Source organism: Brachycentrus maculatus, unplaced genomic scaffold (assembly GCF_059751285.1).
Source record: "Brachycentrus maculatus isolate JH-2025_06_01 unplaced genomic scaffold, ASM5975128v1 h1tg000586l, whole genome shotgun sequence".
NCBI classification, from domain to species: domain Eukaryota; kingdom Metazoa; phylum Arthropoda; class Insecta; order Trichoptera; family Brachycentridae; genus Brachycentrus; species Brachycentrus maculatus.
The window spans coordinates 607662-631581 of record NW_028281326.1 but is presented as its reverse complement, the minus strand read 5'-3'; the positions used below and the strand labels follow the sequence as shown (position 1 = coordinate 631581).

Genomic DNA, 23920 nt, shown 5'->3' with positions numbered 1-23920 from the left:
TTACACCATAACATCTTTTCTAAAATACGTGTTATGTGATGTTTTCTAGTGCCCAACCTGTGTTTGTGAGTCTTTAGCGTAAATCTAAAATAGCTTATTTTTGCTTTAAAAATAGATGTTATACAGTTCTGTTTTCTATACATAGAATCCCTTTTAGCATAAATTATTTTGTGAAATGCTGAATCTGTGATATCGATGTACATAAAATATATTTAATTTTGTTATAAATATTTTTTTGTGTTATTGTTGTATTATCAGACGTATTATATTAAATTTGTATTTATTTTTTTGCACTCTGTAACGTAAATTTTAACATACAAAGACTTGAAATATTTATTTTTAGTAAAAGCATATTAACAACAGGCATCAGTATGCTAGTTTTTTTACGCATTGCATAATACAATAAGATTGTAATTATGTATGTTATATACTAAATGCTGTATTTTTTTCTATGTAAGGGTACCATTTTCTTCCAATGTCATTTCTCCCTCATATGGTTTTCTACTGTCAATTTACAATGGAAAATTGGTTATTTCAACATATAGTATCGAGAATGGTGAAAGAGATGTCTTCTGTTGCTACAGACCAATCCGCAAGATTGAGACCAGAGAGAGAGAGTAACAAGACAAGCTATTAACAAAACCCATCACATATTGCCACATTTACACATAAGATGGTATTGAATAGGCAATTTGAATATATTTTTTAAAACATTTACTGCGCACCTCGACATATCACTTAGAGATTGATGAACTATGGGGAGAAACAGTTTAAGTTAAAATAACAAAATTAAATTAAACATTTTTTAAAAATTTATGTGTGACAAATATAGTTATAAGACCTTGTATGCACAGGGCAGTCGGAAGAGATCATTAAGAAATTTTATTATCACATTATTCTGGTTTTTTTCTTTCTTTTGTTAATCAAGTTTTTTTAATTATTTTTTGGTACCCTTACATCAAAAGAAATCATTCTGTATATTGCATCAAATTATTGATTTTCAAATATTTGTAAAATTTTGGTCTGATTAAACTAACCCAGTATGGCATAAAAAGAATTTCGTAAATACGACAACGTTGTCATATATCTTTTGACAGATCAGAGTGCTTGAAATTGTATATTATTGTAAAAAAGAATACATCTTGTAACGTATATTGTATGATATTTCTATTGTAATGGAAAAAGTCATTCCAGTGTGCATCATTTATAATGTTGCCAGTCTTTTTTGTTTGTAAACTTACATTTACGAATGATATATATCAATTTTAATCGGTAATGTTTGCACAATCAAAGCATTTATTAGTATTTATTTATTTTACGAAATGCATTTACTCTAATTTGGCTGAAACGTTCTTCTGTTTTTGGCATGTTAAAATTTTATTTGAAAAAAAATGAAACATAAACTTATCATGACTTGTTTTAAAAAATATGATTTTTGCTATTTCACCTTTAATAAATAATTTTTTGAAGCATTTTTTTTATCAATTCTTTAAAATGTACACTGTTCTTTCGGAAGCTTCAAATCAGTATTATAAAATAAAATTCTTAAAATCAAAAATAAAAAATAATTTATACGCATATTTAAATAATTATTAAAGGCATTGGAAGCAAACATCGCAATCTCCAAATGAATCAAAACCTAAACAACAAATATGAAATCTAGTCTACGGTATAAAATAATATATATTTATTACAGTCTCCTTTATTGTAATAACTTTACTTGTAAACAAGAAAATAACCGCATTGTAAAATATTAAATAAGACCTTAGAATGAAAATAAGCTCAAATTCGCATGACATCCTGTCGTTTTTAATGCGTTGATCATAGTTTTTCCCAACGACTGTATTTAATTTTTCTCAGTACCTTAATATCACCGCTGTGCATTATAGATAAATCTCATTAAAACCCTCGATTAGACCAGTTTTCATATTTGTCATTTAGATCACGTGTCATTTGAAGATCGCACATTTTATTATATTTTCAGTTTCTTAATTTTTTGTTGTATCCTTCCTGTTCAGACAAAAATCACTTACTAAATATCAGCTGATTACCGAACTGCAATCGCAAGTGCATAAAACATACAATCACATCTTTTGTTTTGTGGTACATAGTAGAGATGTGACTAATGTGTAACTGTTGCTTTTGCGGTTTTGTTTTTGCTTTTTCTTGGTTTAAATTTCTTTCCAGTTGAAAATTTTTATCTGAAATTATCAAATAAATTCAGTTATGTAATAAAAATATTTGTGATTAAAATTTATACGCAACCAAAATATATTTGGTTACTTGTTGCATATTTATGAAATACTAATCGGCGCAGTTAGCTCTTAATTATCAAATTAAGTAATGTCTTTTTTTAAAGAAGTCACTATTATATTATTTTTTTCATTTGTTTGCCCATGTCTGTTGTAAAGAGTAGTTTAGTGTATTTCGTCTGAACGGAAAAGCCATCACACATGATTTGTCGCTTCTCACACCCAATCTCTTTTCTCGAATCCTTCAATATGGCAGCTATAGTTTGCTCGACACTTTCACTTTAAACATGCAGATAGTAATTCTGTTTGAATCCCCCCCTCCGCCATCATGTGCGAGTCACATCACAGTTTCATCATTTCTGTTCTGCCCATTGTCGGCTGTGGTCCGATCTCCCCAGTCGGTGGGGATGAGGAGATGAGGAGATGAAAGATGCAGTTGCCACCCTACTGCAGTACGAGCATGTTTAATTTTCAGCGCGGTTGGTCTCGATCCAGAACTCTGTCTGTCTCTTATGTAGCCGGGGCCGCCTCGCCACTGGACAACGTTCAGGTAAGCACGTCATCCTTTCTCCCGCAATACCAATGTTCTCTCTATGCCGATCGTTACTTAGAACTGTCAGTACGATGATAGCTGCACATAACTGAGAAATTTCACTTCGCCGAGTGAAACAGCAATGATCATGTTCGATTTGATAAAATTATTTTTTCATGAATCACTCGCACATATTATTTGAATACAATTTTCATTTTAATTGTAATTTAAGTAAGAACTGCAGATTGTTTTCTTCAACATCATCATGTTTAAATTATTGCGTTGCTTACATCACATATATTCAATAAGAAATTTCTGTGGGATTCATTGTTTTCAGTGGGACTTTTTTTTCATTCTTTCATTATTTTCCCATTAAATTTTGAGTAAAAATATTGATTTTCAAGACTTTACTTTAAAAGAGATGCTTTGCAAGTAATCCTACATTAGCTTTTTTTCCATTTTCTCGCATCCATTACAGGGCTTTGATCTTTATCATCTTTTGGACAATGCTATCTAATTCATATCATTATATTCAGCATTAACTTTGTGGAATAGCATAATGATTTAAATTTTGAAATAAAACAATTGTTTTGAGTTTATTAATGTTATGACGTCTAGTTTCGAAAACTACAGATGTTTTCATGCACAGGTGAAATATAAACCGTATTTCTTTGGTTTTGTTTTTTCCTATTAATGGAAACATCTTAAGTTCTCAAAACTAGTTGTGTTTACATTAATAAACTCAAAAGTGATATGTTATGCAAGTGTTTTATTTCTATACTGAAATTATCTTTTATTTGATAAAAATAATTTGAAAAAAAAGGATAGTAAAAATCTAAAATGAAAAATCTAAATCTTTAAAGATCTCGTTCAAGAATCAAACTTTTAGTTTAACGGATATTTTATACTGCAGTATTTTTATTGATGAAGTGTCATGTGAATGTGTTTTTTACGCCTCTAAGCAGTTCTAATTGCCAATTTATGCTTTATGCCTATATTATTTTACTTGCTGATAACTGCAAACATATGCAGTTACAAACATATAGAAAGCATTGGTTTTGCTCATTTGATTTCTTTTGCATGTTTATTTAAGAATTGAACAACCAAAAAATCAAATCTATTCATCGAGTTATCTATGTATTATACACAAAAGTGACTATCTGGCATTCCAAAAATGTTGCGCAATCAATTCTCAAATGAACATTTAGACTCGACAAAAATCGACAATCATTCCGTGCTCATTTTTAATTTTCTCTCACCCCAAATTAAATATTGTCGTTGTGCACTTTCATGTTGTGACAATCGTTGAGATTGTTATCTTCCTCTTAACGCTTTTTTCCCGAGCGTTGTTAATGGAATGCACTAAAGATTTAAAATCCTAACTTGTCAACTGAATATTTCCGACGAGATGAAATATTCCTACAGGATTAGCTTCCCTTAATAGCATGCTCGTTGATGTGCTATAAAATTACATATTATTTATACATATAAGTTTAAGTGACTGTCGCTTTGCAACACAACTATTGTTTATGTTTATGCCGGAGAAGAATTGTAATTTGGAAAAGTGTATAGTTACCACACCTCTATGTTAGTATGTGTGAAGCTCACGGAATACTAGATTCTACTATAGCCGAGTGAATATAATTCTGCACCAATGTACAGGTATACCTCGCTCAGTCTTATAAATCGCTTCCATTTAAACCTTAGCCTCTTTGAAGAGAATGTATAGAAAAAATGTTACTTGGTCCAAAATACTTTATTGTATCTTTTTCGTTCCATTATCAATCAGTATAATATTAATTAATTCCTTGACTGATCAATTTGAATGGATTTTTTATTTCCACTACAATCCATACATACATATTCAACTTGCGAGAATACATTCGACTACTTTATCAAATAATACGGTAAAATCAGGTACTAGCAAATCCTCAGACTTTTTTGTCCGTATCTGGTATGTGTCCGCCTCCATAGTGTAATGGTCAGCACGCTCGGCTACTGTTCCGGAGGTCCCGGGTTCGATTCCCAGGGGGGCTCAAATAAATATAAGTTATTTTTTTACTCTTATATTTATTCAATATTACCCTGGACTGGTACCTGAAGCGGAGGGCTGATCACCTTTCCTTCATGTGTTAACGATCAAGATAACACTGCGTTCATATGTTGCAGTGTCCTATGCACCATTGGGGTGCGGATAAGGGTTTGATTGATTAAATGATGTGGTATGTGCATCATATTTATTTAATATAACCATGGACTGGTGCAAGAAGCGCAGGACTACACGCAATGACCGATCAATATAACAATACGTCCATAAGCCTATGCACCATTGGGTGCAGATAAGGGTTAGAAGAGAAGAAGATGAACAAATGTTCCTATGAATAGCGTTAAATTTTTTTTCTAAATACTCAAATGTTTCAATATTGAGTTATTTTCGCCCTTTTAATTATGTACTAACGATAGATATTTTTGTGTAAAAAATATATGTGTTTTTAAATACTTTATGTGTAAACAAAGAATAGTATTATTTTCATGGACCGTATTATCATAAAAATAGATAATTTAAATACAGAATTAGATGTATAGTATGATACTTTTCCATACTTAAATCATTTTGCTTATCGGAACTTCATCTATATTTTCAACAACACCTCAGATCACGATGTAGTTCTCCCAAATATCAAAATTTGTTTATTTTTTCTTGTAAAACCATTCATGTTGTAAAAAATAACAGGCCATGTCACAATTATGCCGAATATCTAATGTGAATTTGTTTAAGTTACAAAATCCAATATAATCATGTCTCTCCCCTAAATTTTCCCACCTGTAAATTGGACTGATTTTAGCGGGACTAAGCGAGGTATTACAGTATTTCATTCGATGTTTAAATCACGCCGCTATTTGAATGCTTGAAAGCATTTGCCGCTACACTGCACGTAGATTGTATGAAAACCTGTTCCTATTATCATGTAATGAAAAACATTGTTTTCATTTGAATGGCATCAAACTACATCTGATATATTCAAACTGCATTCGAGCATTTGACTTCATGATTCAGACTTAAATTTTCAGGAAACTGTGGAACAGAAGTGTATGTATGTATGTTTGAACATAAACGTTGTGATAAATATATAAATATACATGGATATAATGAGACATTTTTATTGTGATTTTTAGAAGCAAATATCGAATTAAAATTTTCATTCATTATATATAATGCTGCCTCCGTAGTGTAATGGTCAGCACGCTCGGCTACCGTTCTGTAGGTCCAGGGTTCGATTCCCACTGTAATATTTATTCAATATTACCCTGGACTGGTACCCGAAGCGGAGGGCTGATCACCTTTCCTTCATGCGTAAACGATCAAGATAACACTGCGTTTATATGACGCAGTGCCCTATGCACCATTGGGGTGCGGATAAGGGTTTTATTATTATTTATTATTATTACTTTTAATTCATTAGTAATGGGAGGAACTGTGCCACCCTAAATATTTATCTTGATAATAAAAAAGTCATGTGGTTATATTAACTATAAATCTCCATTTTTTTTTGATAATAAATATTTTCTCAAGATCATTTTTTTTCTTTCAAAGATTAAGACATTCCTTCATATGAACTAAGTTTTTAGATAGTTGATATTAAAACAATCAGTTCATCTTAAATGTTTGAGAAAGAAATGTAACATGCATTGTTTTTTTTACAGAGTTGAATATTTGAAGTGAACCGTAAAAAAAGTGCTGTAAACATCAAAATGTTCAATATAATATATCATTATTTCTATGGCAAATGGATCTATTTGCGGTTATTATCACATATCTCTCACTCCTTTCAAGAACGTCATAAATCAAAAAACTTGATTTTTCAGGAGAACGTTTTTAAAGTTTAAAAAGATAAAACAATGTATTAAAAATTAATATCAAGCCACTTATTGAACTTTTTACTGTGCAACGGATCTTTTTAGGTTAAACCTGAAGGTTTTGTCTCCATTTGAAAAATATTTAATTTATTCAAAAAAATTATTAAACAATACCTTTTCTTCAAAATGCAAAAACAACACTTTCTGCCCTGTAGCGGGTAAATATTGAGTTAAAAATATGCCGCTTTTGCTGGGATATAGTACATTTTCTGGGCATTCCGAAAACATTCACAACTGAAAATTGACGATTTTTGATTTATGACGTTCTTGAAAGGAGTGAGCGATATCAGGTTTATATGCAGGATTTATGCTATTTACTAATGATCAAATTAACATTGCGTTATTGATCCAATGCGGTGCTCTGTTTACCATTAAAGGTGTCGTGTTGTGGTCCTGTCACGGACTTTGAGTCAGTATTTCTGGGCTCTCTCTGGAAACTCTATTTTTAATAATAAACCACTTAGGCTAGGCTCACAAAAATAGTATGAAATTGAAATATTTGTATATACAATAAAAACACAAATATTTCTCAATTCGGAAAAATAAACTTGTATAATGCATAATGGTCAGAGAAAAGTTTCTCAACAATATAAATCTCGAATGACATTTTTTAACACTCTCCTTATCATTCATCGTTCACTTTGTGTAATACCACTTTAATAAAAACTAATTTGTGACTACCGGTTTCGGAATAATCATTCCATCATCAGGTCATTAAAATAAAATTATTATGGTCTGACATTTATACAAAAATTAAAATATAACATATTTTTTCACTGCAATATTTACATGTTATGTATTAAAATATCTTAATTACTTGTATTTATTTATGTGCAAACATGTAAAATTTGATGCATACGCCTTCATATAGTAAACGATCAAACTAGCATTGCATCGATTTGATGCAGAGCCCTATGCACCATTGGATGCAGATAAGTGTGAGTAGTATTAGAAGTAAACAAGTGAAACATTTCCAAACAAGTCGGAGGTAAGAGGTCAAAATAAAATATGAAACAAAGGCAAAATAAAGAAATAGGTAAATGATCAAGAGTTAATTCTATGAAAATTGTAAAATTGTTTTCATTTTTAATTAACTTTTTTGTGTGTTTATTAAGTTAAATTCATAAAAACATATTTAACATAAAATTGATAATAGATTTATATTATTCACTGACACTTCGTGATGAAATTGCATTTTTAATATATTATTAGATTAAAACCAATATTTTTAGCTTTTCCACTTTATTTTTATTTGACCAGCGACCGGGTTTCGTCGTTACCGACATCATCAGACTGGTCTGATGATGTCGGTAACGACGAAACCCGGTCGCTGGTCAAATAAAAATAAAGTGGAAAAGCTAAAAATATTGGTTTTAATCTAATAATATATTAAAATTGATAAAATCGTATTTAAGAAGAACTCCACTGACAATACACACAAGGTGGCTTGGCAAGAAAATAGTTTAAATATGTTTATAATGTAAAAAATAAACAAAATAAAAAAGCCTTGTTTGTGAAGAAGCAATTTGTTTAATAAAAATACCTTTTATTTTTATGTGACTAATGAGTAACTGTTACTTTTTCGGTCACTCAATTGGGATGGTATTTGTTACTTTTTCTCGGTTTATGTTTCTTTGCAGCTTAGGTTTTTAATGTAAAATCGTCAAATTTAATAGGAGCTAGAAATATACAATACGCAATCAAATTTGTAAACTAATTCACGTGATTAGCTTTAGGTGATCAAATCTGAAACCAAATTAAGTAACAACTTCTTTTAAAGGAATTGTTATTTTAGCAGATATTTTTAGTTCATCGCCCATAATGTTCTATGAAAAATGCAAGAAGTGGTGTCATTCAATATTATAGCCTTTTGCCATGAAAATACTGATATATTATGCATATTTCCCTGTGTAAAATGGATTTTAATGTTTCACAACCTATTCGTAGCAAATTCCGGAAGAGCTTCAGCTTGATTATACAGAAATCAATACAGTTCCACCTTTACCCCTGTGGACTCTGCTTGTGGCTGATAAGGAGAGGCCCGGACATCTGACCACCAAACAAGAAGCCAAGGTTTGGATCTTTCTTTCTCCGTATCACCTTATTTCTAGCCCAATGGGCAATTCTTAATAATAATTTAGTAAGATGTTGAATCAAAAAAAAAAACAAACTTTTAACTGTCAAGTTTGTTAGTCTCACTTAATGAATTTTTAGATGGGAATAAAACCTTATGGATTGCAGGAAGAGGTCATTGACATTTGTCTGATGAGTATCCGTTATATGAATGAATTTATTGAAGAAATTCAAATTCATTCAAAATTGTTGATTTTTACTCTTAATTAAATTTTCTTACTTTTCTTGTGACATTTTTTTATGTTATAGTTTCTAACTTTATATGTTTTATTTAAAATTTATTAGTTTTCTACTCTTTATCCTGTTTTTTTTTCTTCTATTTTTCTAGTTAAAAATTGTTGCAATTAGCATCATATCAGTATTTATTATGTTCATTGTATTATATTGTATATCCGCGCACAGGCTCTGACAATGTGAGATTATTTGTTAATGTTTTAAATGTATTTAAATGGATGTATGTATTATGAAATGTTAATAAAAATTTATAAATAAATTAATGAAATGTTTATTAGTTAGTCAAATATAATACCTTATATTGAAAAGCTTAAATTCCAATCGCCAATTAAAAGTACATTGACTATGCTCAAATGACTTCCAATTTCAATGATTATCACAATTGACACATAATTTTACTATGTAAAAATCGTCTTATATTCTGTTTCTGATAGGTCATAAAACTGTCGATCGTTCAGGAATTGGTTCACCTTTGCTGTAGCTTGTACTTGTACACGTATGCATCTCTCTGGCAATGAGAGAGGTGTCTCTTCAAACACTGATTAGGCGACTTCCCATAGTTTGTTTGATCGTTTTTATTTCAACTCTAGGATTACAACGAGCTGTTTGATGGCAATCTTTCCGGTGAAGACGACCTCGACGAGCTGCTCCAGGAGGAGCCCGAGAGCCCCAGGAGGGGGGATCGAAGGCCCTCTGTCCCGGAGAGGCAGGGCCTATCGCACTTTGGGCCTAGGCAAGGTACGCTAGAACCTTACTTTTAATTTTATGCATTCAATTGCCGTAAGGAACTGTTTTTCTTAACCTTTTGAAAATATTTTGAGTGTGTCCAAATACTTGTTCGCAATTCTGGATTATCTCCAATTAGGAGTAAATTTTTACATTATTTTTCACATCTCAGCACAGATGAAGAAGTGTGTGCAAATACTTGTTCACAAATCTAGATTATCTCCAATTAGGAGTTAATTCTTACATCATTTTTTCACATTTCAATAGAAATGGCAAGGAATATGGAAATCTGGGCATTTACGGCCATAGGCCTTATAAATGCCCAGACTTCCACATTCTTCTTCATCTTTGTTGAGATTTCAAGTTAGTAGCATCAAAACACATAGTTGTGAAATAAAAAGACACAGATATATGTAAAAAGGTTGAATTATTTATTGATTTGGCGTTTAATTTGTAGAACTCCATTTTAATTTATGCATTAATTTTCAATCAAACAGATTTTTTGAGTCTACTAAGTTGTATTTGATTAACATATAAAAAATTAATGTTGTGACAATTGTTTCGCCTAGTTATGGCATTTTCAAACGAATTAGTTTCCATGGAATACTTCCATATTCCTATCTCGATGATGTGACATATAACTATAATTGATTTATGACTATTTTTCTATTTATTGTATTTCAGGAAGGGCTCTGTCACGCCTCCTCACCCACACTCACCTCCCCGGACTCAGTTCGCTGGACCAGATGCATCTGCTGGCGCTCGCAGACACTGTCTCCACTTGCAAGACGGATTTCGCCGAGAGGTTTGCGATAGATGCGGCCAAGACCGCCATCTCTAAGGAGAATCTGCATGGCACTCCGCAGGGCGACGATGTTGGCACAGGTTAATATGAGCGCCATGTTTTATCAGATATGAACAGTGAACGCTAAACTGGCAGTACACAATGGAGTCTTGGTACCAAGCCAAATATATGGAAGTGCAGCATATAGTAAGCATATAGTAGGCAAAAGAAGGATGAATGTAGAAATCTGATCTCTCACGCAAATGTGCAGCAAAGAGATGTATGACTGTAGTAATAATAATAATTGTAGTCATCAATTTATGTAGCGCTATTTTCTTGAGAAATCACCTCTAAGGCGCTTTGCAATTTACAATTTATGTATTTTACATTTTTACAGTTCTATAGTTTAACATCTTAGCAGTTATATAGATACATATTTTTTAAACCTCATCTGCACCCGATGGTGCATAGGGCATTGCATTATATTAACGCAGTGTTACCATGATCGTTTACACATGAAGGAAAGGTGATAAGCCCTCCGCTTCAGGTACCAGTCCAGGGTAATATTTAATAAATAAATGAGTGAAAAAAATCACTTATATTTATTTGACCTCCGCCCCTGGGAATCGAACCAAGTACTTGCAGCACGGTAGCTAAACACGCTAACCATGACACCACTGAGGCGGACAAGATAAATATACCTGCTGAAAATAAATTTAGAATTAAAATTGACTAAATATTACCCATAAACGGGGGGTTGATCACCTTTTCTTCATGTGTTAACGATAACACTGATAACACTGCATTTATATGATGCAGTGCCCTGTGCACCATTGGGTGCGGATAAGGGTTAAAAGAAGAAGAAATATTAACTAATGATGTTTTCATATCTAAAATCTCTGGTTGAGAGAGACTTGAGGCTCTGCCATGAGTTGTATTAGAGCGAGCCTACTTCATCGAGCGGAGGGTTGATCACCTTTCCTTCATGTGTTAACGATAACACTACGTTTATATGATGCAGTGCCCTGTGCACCATTGGGTGCGGATAAGGGTTAAAAGAAGAAGAAATATTAACTAATGATGTTTTCATATCTAAAATCTCTGGTTGAGAGAGACTTGAGGCTCTGCCATGAGTTGTATTAGAGCGAGCCTACTTCATCGAGCGGAGGGTTGATCACCTTTCCTTCATGTGTTAACGATAACACTACGTTTATATGATGCAGTGCCCTATGCACCATTGGGTGCAGATAAGGGTTAAAAGAAGAAGTAATATTAACTTATGATGTTGTCATATCTAAAATCTCTGGTTGAGAGAGACTTGAGGCTCTGCCATGAGTTGTATGAGAGCGAGCCTATTTCATTGAGCGAAGGGTTGATTACCTTTCCTTCATGCGTTAACGATAACACCGCGTTTATATGAAGCAGTGCCCTATGCACCATTGGGTGCGGATAAGGGTTAAAAGAATAATAAATATTAAGTAATGATGTTTTCATGTATAAAATCTCTGGTTGAGAGAGACTTGAGGCTCTGCCATGAGTTGTATGAGAGCGAGCCTAGTTCACGCCCGTTGTATTACTGCAGAGGCCCTGGACGACTGCGGGCTGCGCTTCCTGCTGGCCATGAAGCACTACGGCTACCTGCTGCGCTGCCTGCCGCTGGGCGCGCGCGCGCCGCTGCAGCGCCAGGGCGTGGGCAGCGCCAACATCGCCTGGGCCTTCCACTCGGACAGCGCCGAGCAGCTGCTCATGCTGGCGCCCGGCTACGCCAAGTCCCAGCCCAAGTGGGCCACCCTCAAGGAACTGGGTAACCTATCTTCATTCGTATTAACAGTTAGTAAATAACCACTCAGTGAGATTGTAGTCTATCGGTTTCGAGACGCCTTTTCGTCAGGACAATCACTACACCAGCATGGAAACAATACTACACATCCTTGAATCAATTGATGAACTGTTCACTGAAAATTTATTTGTTAAAAAATAATGTTCCTTTCATTAACAACCATATGAATTTTCCATATAGTCCATTGACAAGATTTGTCGCCACCCACGCCTGATCCATATAACCCTGCCCTATTTCGTATTGATTTTGAGACATATCGCTCACTCCTTTCAAGAACGTCATAAATCAAAAATCGTCGATTTTCAGTTATGCATGTTTCAGGAATGCCCAGAAAATGTACTATATCCCAGCAAAATCGGCATATTTTTAACTTAATATTTACCCGCTACATGGCAGAAAGTGTTGTTTTTGCATTTTGAAGAAAAGGTATTTGTTTAATTATTTTTTTAAATATACCAAATATTCTTCAAATGGAGAAAAAACCTTCAAGTTTCACCTAAGAAGATCTTTTGCACAGTAAAAAGTTCAATAAGTGGCTTGATATTTATTTTTAATACATTGTATTATATTTTTATACTCTAAAAACGTTCTCCTGAAAAATCAAGCTTTTTGATTTATGACATTCTTGAAAGGAGTGAGCGATATCTGTCTCTTCTTCGAACATTTCCTACACCAGTGTGCAAACATTGCATGTCTTCGAATCAAAAAGTGTACTATACGAAAATCAATTTGGTTGTTTATTAAAGGAATGTTATTTTTTAGAGCCTCTTTATTCAGAAAGCCCTTAAAAATAATAAATTTTTTATTCAACAAACTTGATTAAGCAATATTTGTTACCACCATTTTGTTTAATTTTTAATAATAATAGTGTTTTTTTAAATAAACTTAATATTTTTCAAATGGAGAAAAAACCTTCAGGTTTTACCTAAAAAGATCTGTTGCACAATAAAAAGTTCAATAAGTGGCTTGATATGTGTTTTTAATACATTGTATTATATTTTTAAACTTTAAAACGATATCCCGAAAAATCAAGGTAATATCATTCCACAAAGTAAATGCTAAATCGATAAATAATATAATATTGATTTGTCCTTTTTGTGTGACTTGACATTGAGTTTGGTGCGCAGGTGTGGGTTGGTGGGTCCGCACGCCCGAGCTGCTGCGCACGTGCATGGAGCGCGTGGCGCGCGCGGCCTACCAGGCCAACCAGGACCCCATGGACGCGGCGCTGTACTACCTCGCCATGCGCAAGAAGGCCCTGCTCTGGGGACTCTTCCGCTCCAAGAGGGACGAGAAGATGACCAATGTAAGATGAATAAACGTTTTCCAGACACACCCATTACTAAAAAAATCGTGTTTTAAGTACTCATGTTATGTGAAATGATGCTCACTGCTGGAAAGTGACATTGAACGCAAACAAAAATGGATAAGTTCTTCTTTATATCACTTGATAATATTCCAATTTCATTTGTTGACTAGACTAGTTGAATACAAAAATACTATATACTTACTTATAACCCTTATCCGCACACAATGGTGCATAGGGCACTGCATCGAATTGACGCAGTGTTATCTTGATCATTACTTACATGAAGGCGAGGTGATCACTCTTGCGCTTCAGGAACCAGTCCAGGGTAATATTAAATAAATATTACAGTGTAAAATCACTAATATTTATTTTCACCCCCCCTGGGAATCGAACCCGGGACCTCCAGCACGGTAGCTAAACACGCTGACCATTACACCACGGAGGCGGACAAAAATTATTATTTGTGATAAACGCTTAAAAGCGTATTTTACATATGTAAGTGGGAGACGCTTATATGTGTTCTTTTTAGTTACTTTTGGTAGAATGCGAGAGGTGCCAAAAAACATTGTACAGATCGGAATTGGGTTTGCCTTTACTTGTGATTATTGTACTGAGGTCGGGCGGCAGACTGTCTTTGTATAATAGGGTCGAGGTTGATGAAAAAACCTCCAACAACAATGTGTTAATATTATTAGATTTCTTAGTGGAACTGAATTTTATCTAAAATAACAACCGTATAGTTTTTACCATATCTATTGACCTGGTTTCATCGTTACTGACTCTAGTTGATGTCGGAACGACAAAACCCGGTCACTGGGCAGATAAAATGATTGTGGAAATAACTTAACAGTTGTTATTTTAATATGTTTAATATTAATTAAGTTGGCTCTAATTGCCAACATTACTATTGAACCATTCCTATAACAATTTGATGAACGGATGGAAAAAAGTCATGGTTGATTTATGAAAATAAATTTCAGCATTCCTTGACTTTTTATCAAAACCTTGTTATACATGTTTCAATATTCCTTTTCAGTTCTTTGCTAACAACTTCACGCTAGACAGATGGAGGAAAGCCGCGAAAACAAACGCTTACGCACTTCTCAGTAGACAGAGGTTTGAGCATGCTGCCGCCTTCTTCCTTCTCGGTGATGCACTGAAGGATGCCTTGGAGGTTAGTAAGATTTCATCAAAAGCCTTTCATGTCTCAGTCATTTCCATCCAACTTGATGACGAGCAACAATGTAATGCCATTTATCTCTCAAAACGGGCACTTATCTGATTTTGGGCTGGAATTAGGAGATGTGATGGGCTTCTTGGGTTTATAATCAATGAAAATCACACTATTGTATTTAGTGGACCATATTCGATACAATGTTATGAGGCATCATGTCCTAGAATCAGTGTCTTGCAGTTCACTGTGCGATCTATCACACACATATGAAGTTGGGACTGAGACAATTGATCCCTATTTCAGGAATTATAACCAGTCCATTGAAAACTTCCCGCCACATTTCCGGAGCCAATACACAAGCTCTAGGCTTCCTGTCACAATTGTGCATTTTTTAGAAACTAAATAGCTAAATTATTACATATTTATGTATTGTAACTGCAGACAGTTGGTAGGATTCCATATTGAATTGTTGGGTAATATATCCAAAATAAACAAGGTTTGTTGGATTGAATTCTACATTTATTTATGTATATGTTAATACATGACGCGTTTCGTCTTTTTAGGACATTATCGAACACTATCAGTGTTTGATAATGTCCTAAAAAGACGAAACGCGTCACATATTAACATATCCATTAATAAATGTAGAATTCGATCCAAGAAACCTTGTTTTATTTTGGATATAATCAAACAACACTGATAGTGTTTGATAATGTCCTAAAAAGACGAAACGTGTCATGTATTAATATATACATAAATAAATGTAGAATTCAGTCCAACAAACCTTGTTTTATTTTGGATATATTACCAAACAATTAAATTATTATCATTTTTGAAAATTGGGTCCCGATTCGAAATGTAATAACTATCGATGTCCCTGTCACTCACAATTTAAATAAATACTTATTTGGAAAACCATCATCGAGTTTCTATAAGTGCCTTAGTTTTTTTACAGTGATAGGGTAGTCTAGCTAGTTTAGTCAGTCAGCTAGATCTAAATTCCAAATTGTACGCAGATGCCTCCACGACCTTGACCATCAAAGCATTTCCAACTTGATAATTTTTCAGCCCCTTCTCTCACCAGTCTAGCCACAAAAAATCATAAAATTTGTTTTATTTCAGGTTATATTGACCCGCCTCAATGACCTGCAGTTGGCCATGGTGGTAGCCAGGCTATACGATTCAGACTCCCAGATGCCAGACAGTTTCAAGCAGTTGCTGTACGAAGAGATACTCGGGTGAGTAAAGCGACGATATTTAACTTATGATATTACCCTGGTTTGACTCTTACTGGTATTGTGTTGTAAAAACAATCTCCGCTCGGTCAATCTAATTTTGGAAAAAGTCTATAGCTATGGTGCATATGTATTTACTGGCAGTATGCCGGATTAATTTTTTTTTTCTTTTTAGACAAGTCGAAATCTCTTTACTCTCAATTTTTTTTTAAGAATGTTAATAATAATAAATACATTCATATACAAATTCATAATATTTTTCATAGTATAAACTCTAGATCATTTACCCATTCCCTCATTTTGCCTTTGGTCTATATTTTAGTTTGACCTCTTACCTCCAACAATTAAAAATGCTCGGAACTACATATGAAAGTGTTCTGCTCCCGTATTTATTGTTCACTCCAGGGACCATAAACCCTTTGTTGCGGGTAAAGCAGGTATCAGAGTTGTGTGCTAGAGGATTTTTATATTTTGTGTGTTTGTATTTCATTTATGGATCTAATTACACACTATGCTATATTTGTTGCAGATGCGACAAGGAAGGCAACAACCAGGACATGTGCCGCGCCCACCCCGACCCCTTCCTGCGCTCCATGGCGCTGTGGATGATGCGCGAGCACTCGAGCTCGCTGGGCACGCTGCTCATCGCGCGCGCCGGCCAGCTGCACCCGGCCTACGACGACAACGAGCCGCACGCCGTCTCCACGGCCGCCATGCCGCAGGCCGACCCCAACGTCTTCAACTTCTACGTCTACCTGCGCACGCACCCGCTGCTCGTCCGCCAGTACATCGCCACGCAGGTACGCTGGGCTATTCCATTCTGCGGGTTTAACCTTTCCTTCCCACTACGATTTGACCCTAATAATGAGAATATTGATATAAAATATAATAGATACGGGCTCAGAATTGTTTATTTTTTCGAAAAACTTGTCTGCCAGTACATCGCCACGCAAGTACACTGGGCTATTCCATTCTGCGGGTTTAACCTTTCCTTCCCAGTGTTATGTATTTACTACAATTTGACCCTAATAATGAGAATATTGATATAAAATATAATAGATACGGGCTCAGAATTGTTTATTTCTTCGTAAAACTGTTACTGTAGAACGGGGCTACTTGAACTTTGATGTGTTACTTGAGCCCAGTACAAAAAATAGATTTAAATCTGTATTTGGTCTACAATACCGTGACAATAAGTGTCACCTGTCAGGAAAACAATGAATCATGTCGATACGTTCATTATTGTAGACTACATACAGATCTAAATATTTTTTTGTACTGGGCTCAAGTAACACATCAAAGTTCAAGTAGCCCTGTTCTACGGTATGTATTACATAAAAGTATTATAATATAAAGTTCATTTATAAATATATAACTTGTGGAAAAAAATTGGGGATAGAATCATTAATATACAAACGTTTCTCAGTGTGTGCGTGCATGTTGTGCTTCACGTGCACAGGGCTTTATACTGTTTCCGCCGATCTCTTTTTAGTAGCGTACAAGTCGTCCTTCGGGGTGATTGTCCCGCTACGCCAGCTATGGTGGCTACTTGCGATGTATTCTTGTTCTCGTTTTCAGATGCTTACCAGAGCTAACATTACAAAATTGTAACGTTTCAAATTCAATGCTCAATAAAAGCAACATAAGGAATATTTACACTTTTCCCGTTTTTAAATCACATTTTCATATGGTGTACAAAATACATATCAACGTCGAAATATTCCCCGAAAATTGCGTTTACTCTACGAAAGTTGACAGTAGAAACCGTAAAAACAACACCACAAATCAAGAGATTGGGATTGGTCAAGTTTTTTTGATGACTGCATGATCATCATCCTCAAAGCTCCAGTTGTAATGTAATACTGTGTGGTATGATGGGAACTGTCACATGTGACAAAAAATAATTTACTTATGAATATGCATACAGTTACAATATGTGTGGATGTTACATATTTCCTATTGAATGCGGAATGACTCTTGTTCCATCACTCTTAGGCATCGTCCTAATACAACGTGAATACACGATCATCGCTAGTGAAAATTGGATGCTCTAAAAAATAGTTGCGCAATGTCGTTCGTTCGTCCCTGACCACGGGATGCAATTATCTCGCATATCTCTATTAGGACATATTATTTTTTTTTTTTTTTTGACATCTCATCAAAGATGAAGAAGAATATGGAAGTTGGGCATTTACGGGGCTGACGACCGTCATAGGCTGGTTTAAGTGATCCCTTTACACACGTGTAACATTCACCAATTCTACCCATTATTGACAACCACACTACTCAAATTCTTGGAAGTTCTATATATATATGAACCAATTTATAAACTTCGTTATTGAATCACTAGCACTATTAGGACACTAATAGTGTCCTAATAGTACTATGTCCTAATAGTACTAATTATGTCCTTATAATACTAATAATATAATAATATTAATCACTCTATTAGGACTAATAGTACTATGTCCCAATACATAGTACTATGTCCCAGTACATAGTACTATGTCCTAATAGTACTAATTATGTCCTAATAATACTAATAATATAATAATATTAATCACTCTATTAGGACTAATAGTACTATGTCCTAATACAGAGTACTATGTCCTAATAGTACTAATTATGTCCTAATAATACTAATAAAATATACTAATATAATACTATTAGGACACCCATTCGACCTCAATATGTTTGATCGCGCGTTTATACGAACTTAGTTCTTGCGAATAGAATAGATCTTGAATAAGGACACTTATTCAAGATCTGTATGTTTAATCGCGGATCCATACGAATAAAATTCCCGAGAATGTTTCCTTCGCATTGGCAGCTGCATTCCATTGTTCCATCACTCTCACTCGCAACGCCTCCCTTTCACCGTCTCCCTTTCCAGGGCGGCGGAGTGGGGCTGCTGCAGGACGGCGAGGAAGGCATCACCAGGCTGGAGCGGCGCCTGTACTTCACGACGGCGCACGGCCACTTCAAGGCGGGCTGCCCGGCTCTGGCGCTGGAGGTGCTCAGCAAGCTGCCCTCCAAGATCCTGGACGACCTGGCGCCGCCCACCAGCCCCGCCAAACAGCTCAAGCGGAGGGACACGCAGATCGATACCGGCATCCTGGAGTGGGGCTCCGGGCCCATTGTCCCCGATAAACCCAAAGGTAAATAATAATTATAATCTTGGATGATTTATATAGCGCCATTTTCGTAAAAAACTACCTCAAGGGCGCTTATACGCCGTATTGTTGCGCTTTCTTCTCGGTCTTCTTGGGCTGGAGCATGACCAAGATGTTGGACAGGACGCCTCACTGTGTTATGGTAATGCCGGAGAACAGCTTGTAACATGGACTTTGTAATCCACCATTATGACAACTTATCTTTTTAACTGGGCCGAAACGATTTGGGTCATTTAATCTAAATTTAATTGGTAATCCAGCATAGAAGAAGTTGAGTTGACTCGTCACCCAGTTTCGAGTAGGTACCTTAACAAACAAACGAACCCGCCAAATTGCCTGCACTGGTAAGCCTACTAGATTGTCTGCCCTGAGTACAGAAAGCTGGAGAGTCTATAAAAACCCACACGCACATGCAACTTTACTCTTTCTTTATCCAACACCCAAGATGTTAGCAGCCAGCAACCAAATCCTTTGCATCACGAAATTATTGTTAACTAAATTCAGTGATTTTTATTATTCTTAAAAATAGTTGTTGAGTCCTTACTTATATTTTAATTTATTACTTATTGCATTTTTCATTGATAAGCAATCTTCTGATGGGTTTAAGAGAGCTAGGTATTCATACATCACATATACGATACTTCACACCTCAAAGTGTATCAAGATGAGAATATAGAAGTCAGGGAATTTACAAGGCTTACATACTATTGTGAGCTGATTTACGTGATTATTTTATACACTATGACATTCACCATTCTACCAATAACTGACTACATATCAAATTGTAAGTGACAACACACATTTTTTCAGAATAAATTTCATAGGCCCTATGCTTTAAATGAGCAGAACCCTTCATTGATGCATGTGAGATTGTTTTTTCTAACTATTTTAGATACGAAGAAACTACAAAACGCCTGAAAATAAAATTTTCAATTCTAATACATATTCTTATTTGGACCGGTTTTTCTCAATATTTTAAGTGTGACCTTCAGCGTGTAGCAGGGAAGAATTATTGATATATTCTAAAAATATGTTTATTTTTACAGAAGAGCCACCAAAAACTGAAACGATGGACATGGATTGGGGTGCATCCCCGATGGCTTGGGATGCCAAACCGAAGGCATTGGCTGTCGACGATGAACTGAAACTGGACTGGGATGATGATGAAGATAAGGGGTGAGATTATGCAATAAAGAATATCAATCTAGAGAAACTACGCTTTTTTATATTAAAAGCATTGCAAGCTTTTTCGTATGCTGATATAACACTCTCCTTATCATTTATTGTTTACTTTGCTTAATACCACTTAAAAACTCTACTTCACGACTACCGGTTACGGAATATGATGGAATAGTTATTTAATTATAAATTATATGTTTTTTTACTACATACTTGAGTAATATATTGTTACGACTAGTTTCGGAAGCTACAGAGGCTTCCATCTACAGGTGTGAATATAAACTATGAATGAATATAAACTCAAATATAGGTTTATATTCAAACACGCAGATAGAATGTAGCTTCCGAAACTAGTCGTAACAATATAATACTCAATTGGTAAAAATCCAGTATTTTATTAATAATCTAATCTTGTGGCAAAGAGGAAAGCATGGACGACTAGTTGTGATTGGTAGCCAGAGGGGAAGAGAGGGGAGGAAGATCCCCATACCATGGACCGATCAAGTAAAGGCAGCAGCAGGCACCTCGGTGGTTGGAGCGCTATGTGTAGTGCAGTCAAGGGATAACTGGAAGAGAGTCATTGCTTCAATAAGTGTCACAACCCTCAGAGGAATAAGGCGGAGAAGAATTATGTCTTATCACAAAGTGAATTCCCAAACAATAAATAACATGAATAGTTATTCTTTAACCAGAGTTTTTAAGTGATATAACACGAAATGAAAGACAAATGATAAGGAGAAAGTTGGATATAATATTTGCTTTCAAAAAATGTCATACATATTGACTTGTTTTTGTTCTCAGGTCAAACGGTTCCGAAACTCCCCCGTTAGCGATGAAATTAGATAAGAAGGAAGCTGATACCAAAGATAGCAAATCAATAGCTAAAGATGAACCAAAGACCTCGGCTCCCGTTGTGGACATCATGGCCCAGCAGCTCAAGTTCGTGGCCTGCCTCAAGATACTGATGGAGGAACTCTCTACTCTGGCCACAGGGTTCGAAGTTGATGGTAAGCTTGTTAATTATTTTTTTTTCATTACAAGGTCAAATTTTAACAGTGTTACTGAATACCATCAACGCAGCTGTATCATTTGATGATTCTTATCTGTATTCTGTATCATGTTATGTAAAAAATATATATGTTATATTGCCAGCTACTTTATTTTCCAAAAAAAAGTTTCTTACGTAATGTAAATTAATAAAATAAAATGATTTGAATTTAAATTTTGTATCTGTCACTAAACGTTTCCAATCTTCTATTTAAGAATCAAAAGTGACTGCATTTTTTTCCTAAATAAATGCGTGGAAAAAGTGACCAACTGCTTTAAGTAATTTTAAAAACTGTGTGACAAAAGTGTAAAAACGGTAAAATGGCCCTCCTGAACATTTTACGTTTTGTCTGTTGGTCACTGTCATGTATAAGCTAGTAGAAGAAATAAAAAATATTTTTTCTAAATAATGGTTAGTTAGTTTAAGCTAATGTTGTAACGCGTTACAGGGGGGCACCTCCGCTACCAGCTGTACATCTGGCTGGAGCGCGAGGTGGAGGCGCTGCGGCAGCTGTGCGGGTACTCCACGGCGGGCGCGGGCGGCGCGGCCGAGGAGCCCCCCGCCAAGCTGAACCTGCCCGACCTCGTGGAGGCCATGATGCGCGACCGCGAGCCCACCTACCACCACCACGCCGCGCAGGAGAAGCCCACTCTGCACCAGGTGCTGCTGCAGGAGAAGGCCGACTTCGAGGCCAAGGTGCAGCGCGCCGTCAGAAGGAAACGCTGGCTCAAAGGTACCACGCTCCATTCTTCTTCAAGTTGACATGACATCGCCATCTTTCTTCTTCTTGTAGGCCTTGTGGGATTAGCCTCCTGCGATGTTGATTCCCAGCTATCGACCCATCTCTTTGGTGGTCTGCCCGGCTGTCTTCTACCATGGGATTGGCCGTACAGTGCGATGTGGGGGAGTCTGGATGGTTCCATTCTCCTCACATACTTTTGTCTCCTTCCCCACCTAACGATCTTCGATCTCGCATATTTCCCTGATCCTGGCATTTCTCATTTCTCATCTTTCTGTTTCAGTTAAAATGTTTTTTAAAAAATCAGGTTTTTTATGTTTTTTTTTTTGAGTCTACTCAGTTTTTTTTTAAACACATAAAAACCAATTTTGTGACAATTGTTTCGCCTGGTTAGCCATTTTCAAACATTTGTTTCAAAATGCCAAATAATTCTCACAAAATTGATTTTATGTGGTTTTTTTTTACAATAAAATACAACTTAGTAGGCATTGAATATTAAAAGAATTTACTTTGTGGATCATATTCATATATTATTTTGAGAAATAAAAATACTTTGTTTTTTGATCCACTCACATTTTTATTAACAACGAACTAGTTTCGGCAACAACCTGTTGCCCTCTTAAACCCTGAAGAGGGCAACAAGTTGTTTCCGAAACTAGTTGGTTGTTAATAAAAATGTGAGTGGATCACAAAACAAAGTATTTTTATTTCTCAAAACAACTAAGTAGACTCAAAAAATCAGTGTTTAATTTAACATTTAATACGTGAATTAAAATGTGAGTTCTACAAATTAAACGCTAGATCCCTAAATAGTTTAATAAAAACATTGTGTTTATCTTGTCCCCCAGCCAACGAGACCCTGCTGCGGACGCTGCTGTCGTACTGCAGCCTGCAGGGCGCGGGCGGCGGCGGGCTGGCCTCGGTGCGCATGGAGCTGGTGCTGCTGCTGCAGGAGCTGCAGCAGGACAAGGGCCCCCAACAGCTGCTCAGCCCCCTGCCCTTCCCCACCACGCTGCCGCTGCTCTCCGCCTCCGTAGCCTGCTCCAAGACCGTCGTGGCAGACCCCGTGCGCCACTTGCAGGTAGGGAAACGGAGACCAGGTCACATATCGAGCTACACAGAGCTTCAGAGGGTGTTTTCTTGACATTTTGTTGACATGGAGCATATTTAATATGCTTTAGAATTTTAACTATTAAATTTAGAAGCAATTCGCTCTACCACGTCACAGACACAGGTCTGTGACGTGGTAGAGCGAATTGATTGGCTGAAGTGGAAATGGGCCGGTCACATAGCCAGAATGACCGACAACAGATGGACGAAACGCGTTCTGGTGTGGAGACCGAGGAACCAGAGGCCTCAAGGACGTCCACCGATGAGATGGGTGGACGACATCAGGAAGTTTGCTGGAAGACAGTGGATGGGGACGGCGCAGGATCGGCAGGAGCGGAGACAGAAGGGGGAGGCCTATGTCCAGCAGTGGATCTCAACGGGCTGATATGATTTAGAATTTATAAATGAATGTATATTTGTATATATATATCGTAGTCATACAGGAGAAAGTGACCAAGTGCATTTTATACAAAAAGGTGATCATTGACTATTTGATATCTTACTAGCTTAATATTGCGCTGAAGAAAATCCCAA

General features: G+C 35.7%; 1 protein-coding gene across 3 annotated transcripts in view; it reads left to right on the top strand.

The window, feature by feature from the left end:
• Positions 1 to 23920, top strand: part of Rbcn-3A (rabconnectin-3 alpha) — a 96682-nt gene that overhangs the window by 42533 nt on the left and 30229 nt on the right. For all 3 annotated transcript variants that reach the window (XM_088273531.1, XM_088273530.1, XM_088273529.1), the window contains exons 29-42: positions 2728 to 2802; positions 8650 to 8775; positions 9660 to 9807; positions 10480 to 10680; positions 12162 to 12383; positions 13547 to 13725; positions 14765 to 14902; positions 16025 to 16140; positions 16667 to 16937; positions 19031 to 19295; positions 20357 to 20486; positions 21291 to 21496; positions 21986 to 22270; positions 23125 to 23357. In XM_088273531.1, the coding sequence (XP_088129657.1) occupies positions 2728 to 2802; positions 8650 to 8775; positions 9660 to 9807; positions 10480 to 10680; positions 12162 to 12383; positions 13547 to 13725; positions 14765 to 14902; positions 16025 to 16140; positions 16667 to 16937; positions 19031 to 19295; positions 20357 to 20486; positions 21291 to 21496; positions 21986 to 22270; positions 23125 to 23357 (2595 nt within the window). The remainder of the gene's footprint in view (positions 1 to 2727; positions 2803 to 8649; positions 8776 to 9659; positions 9808 to 10479; positions 10681 to 12161; positions 12384 to 13546; positions 13726 to 14764; positions 14903 to 16024; positions 16141 to 16666; positions 16938 to 19030; positions 19296 to 20356; positions 20487 to 21290; positions 21497 to 21985; positions 22271 to 23124; positions 23358 to 23920) is intronic.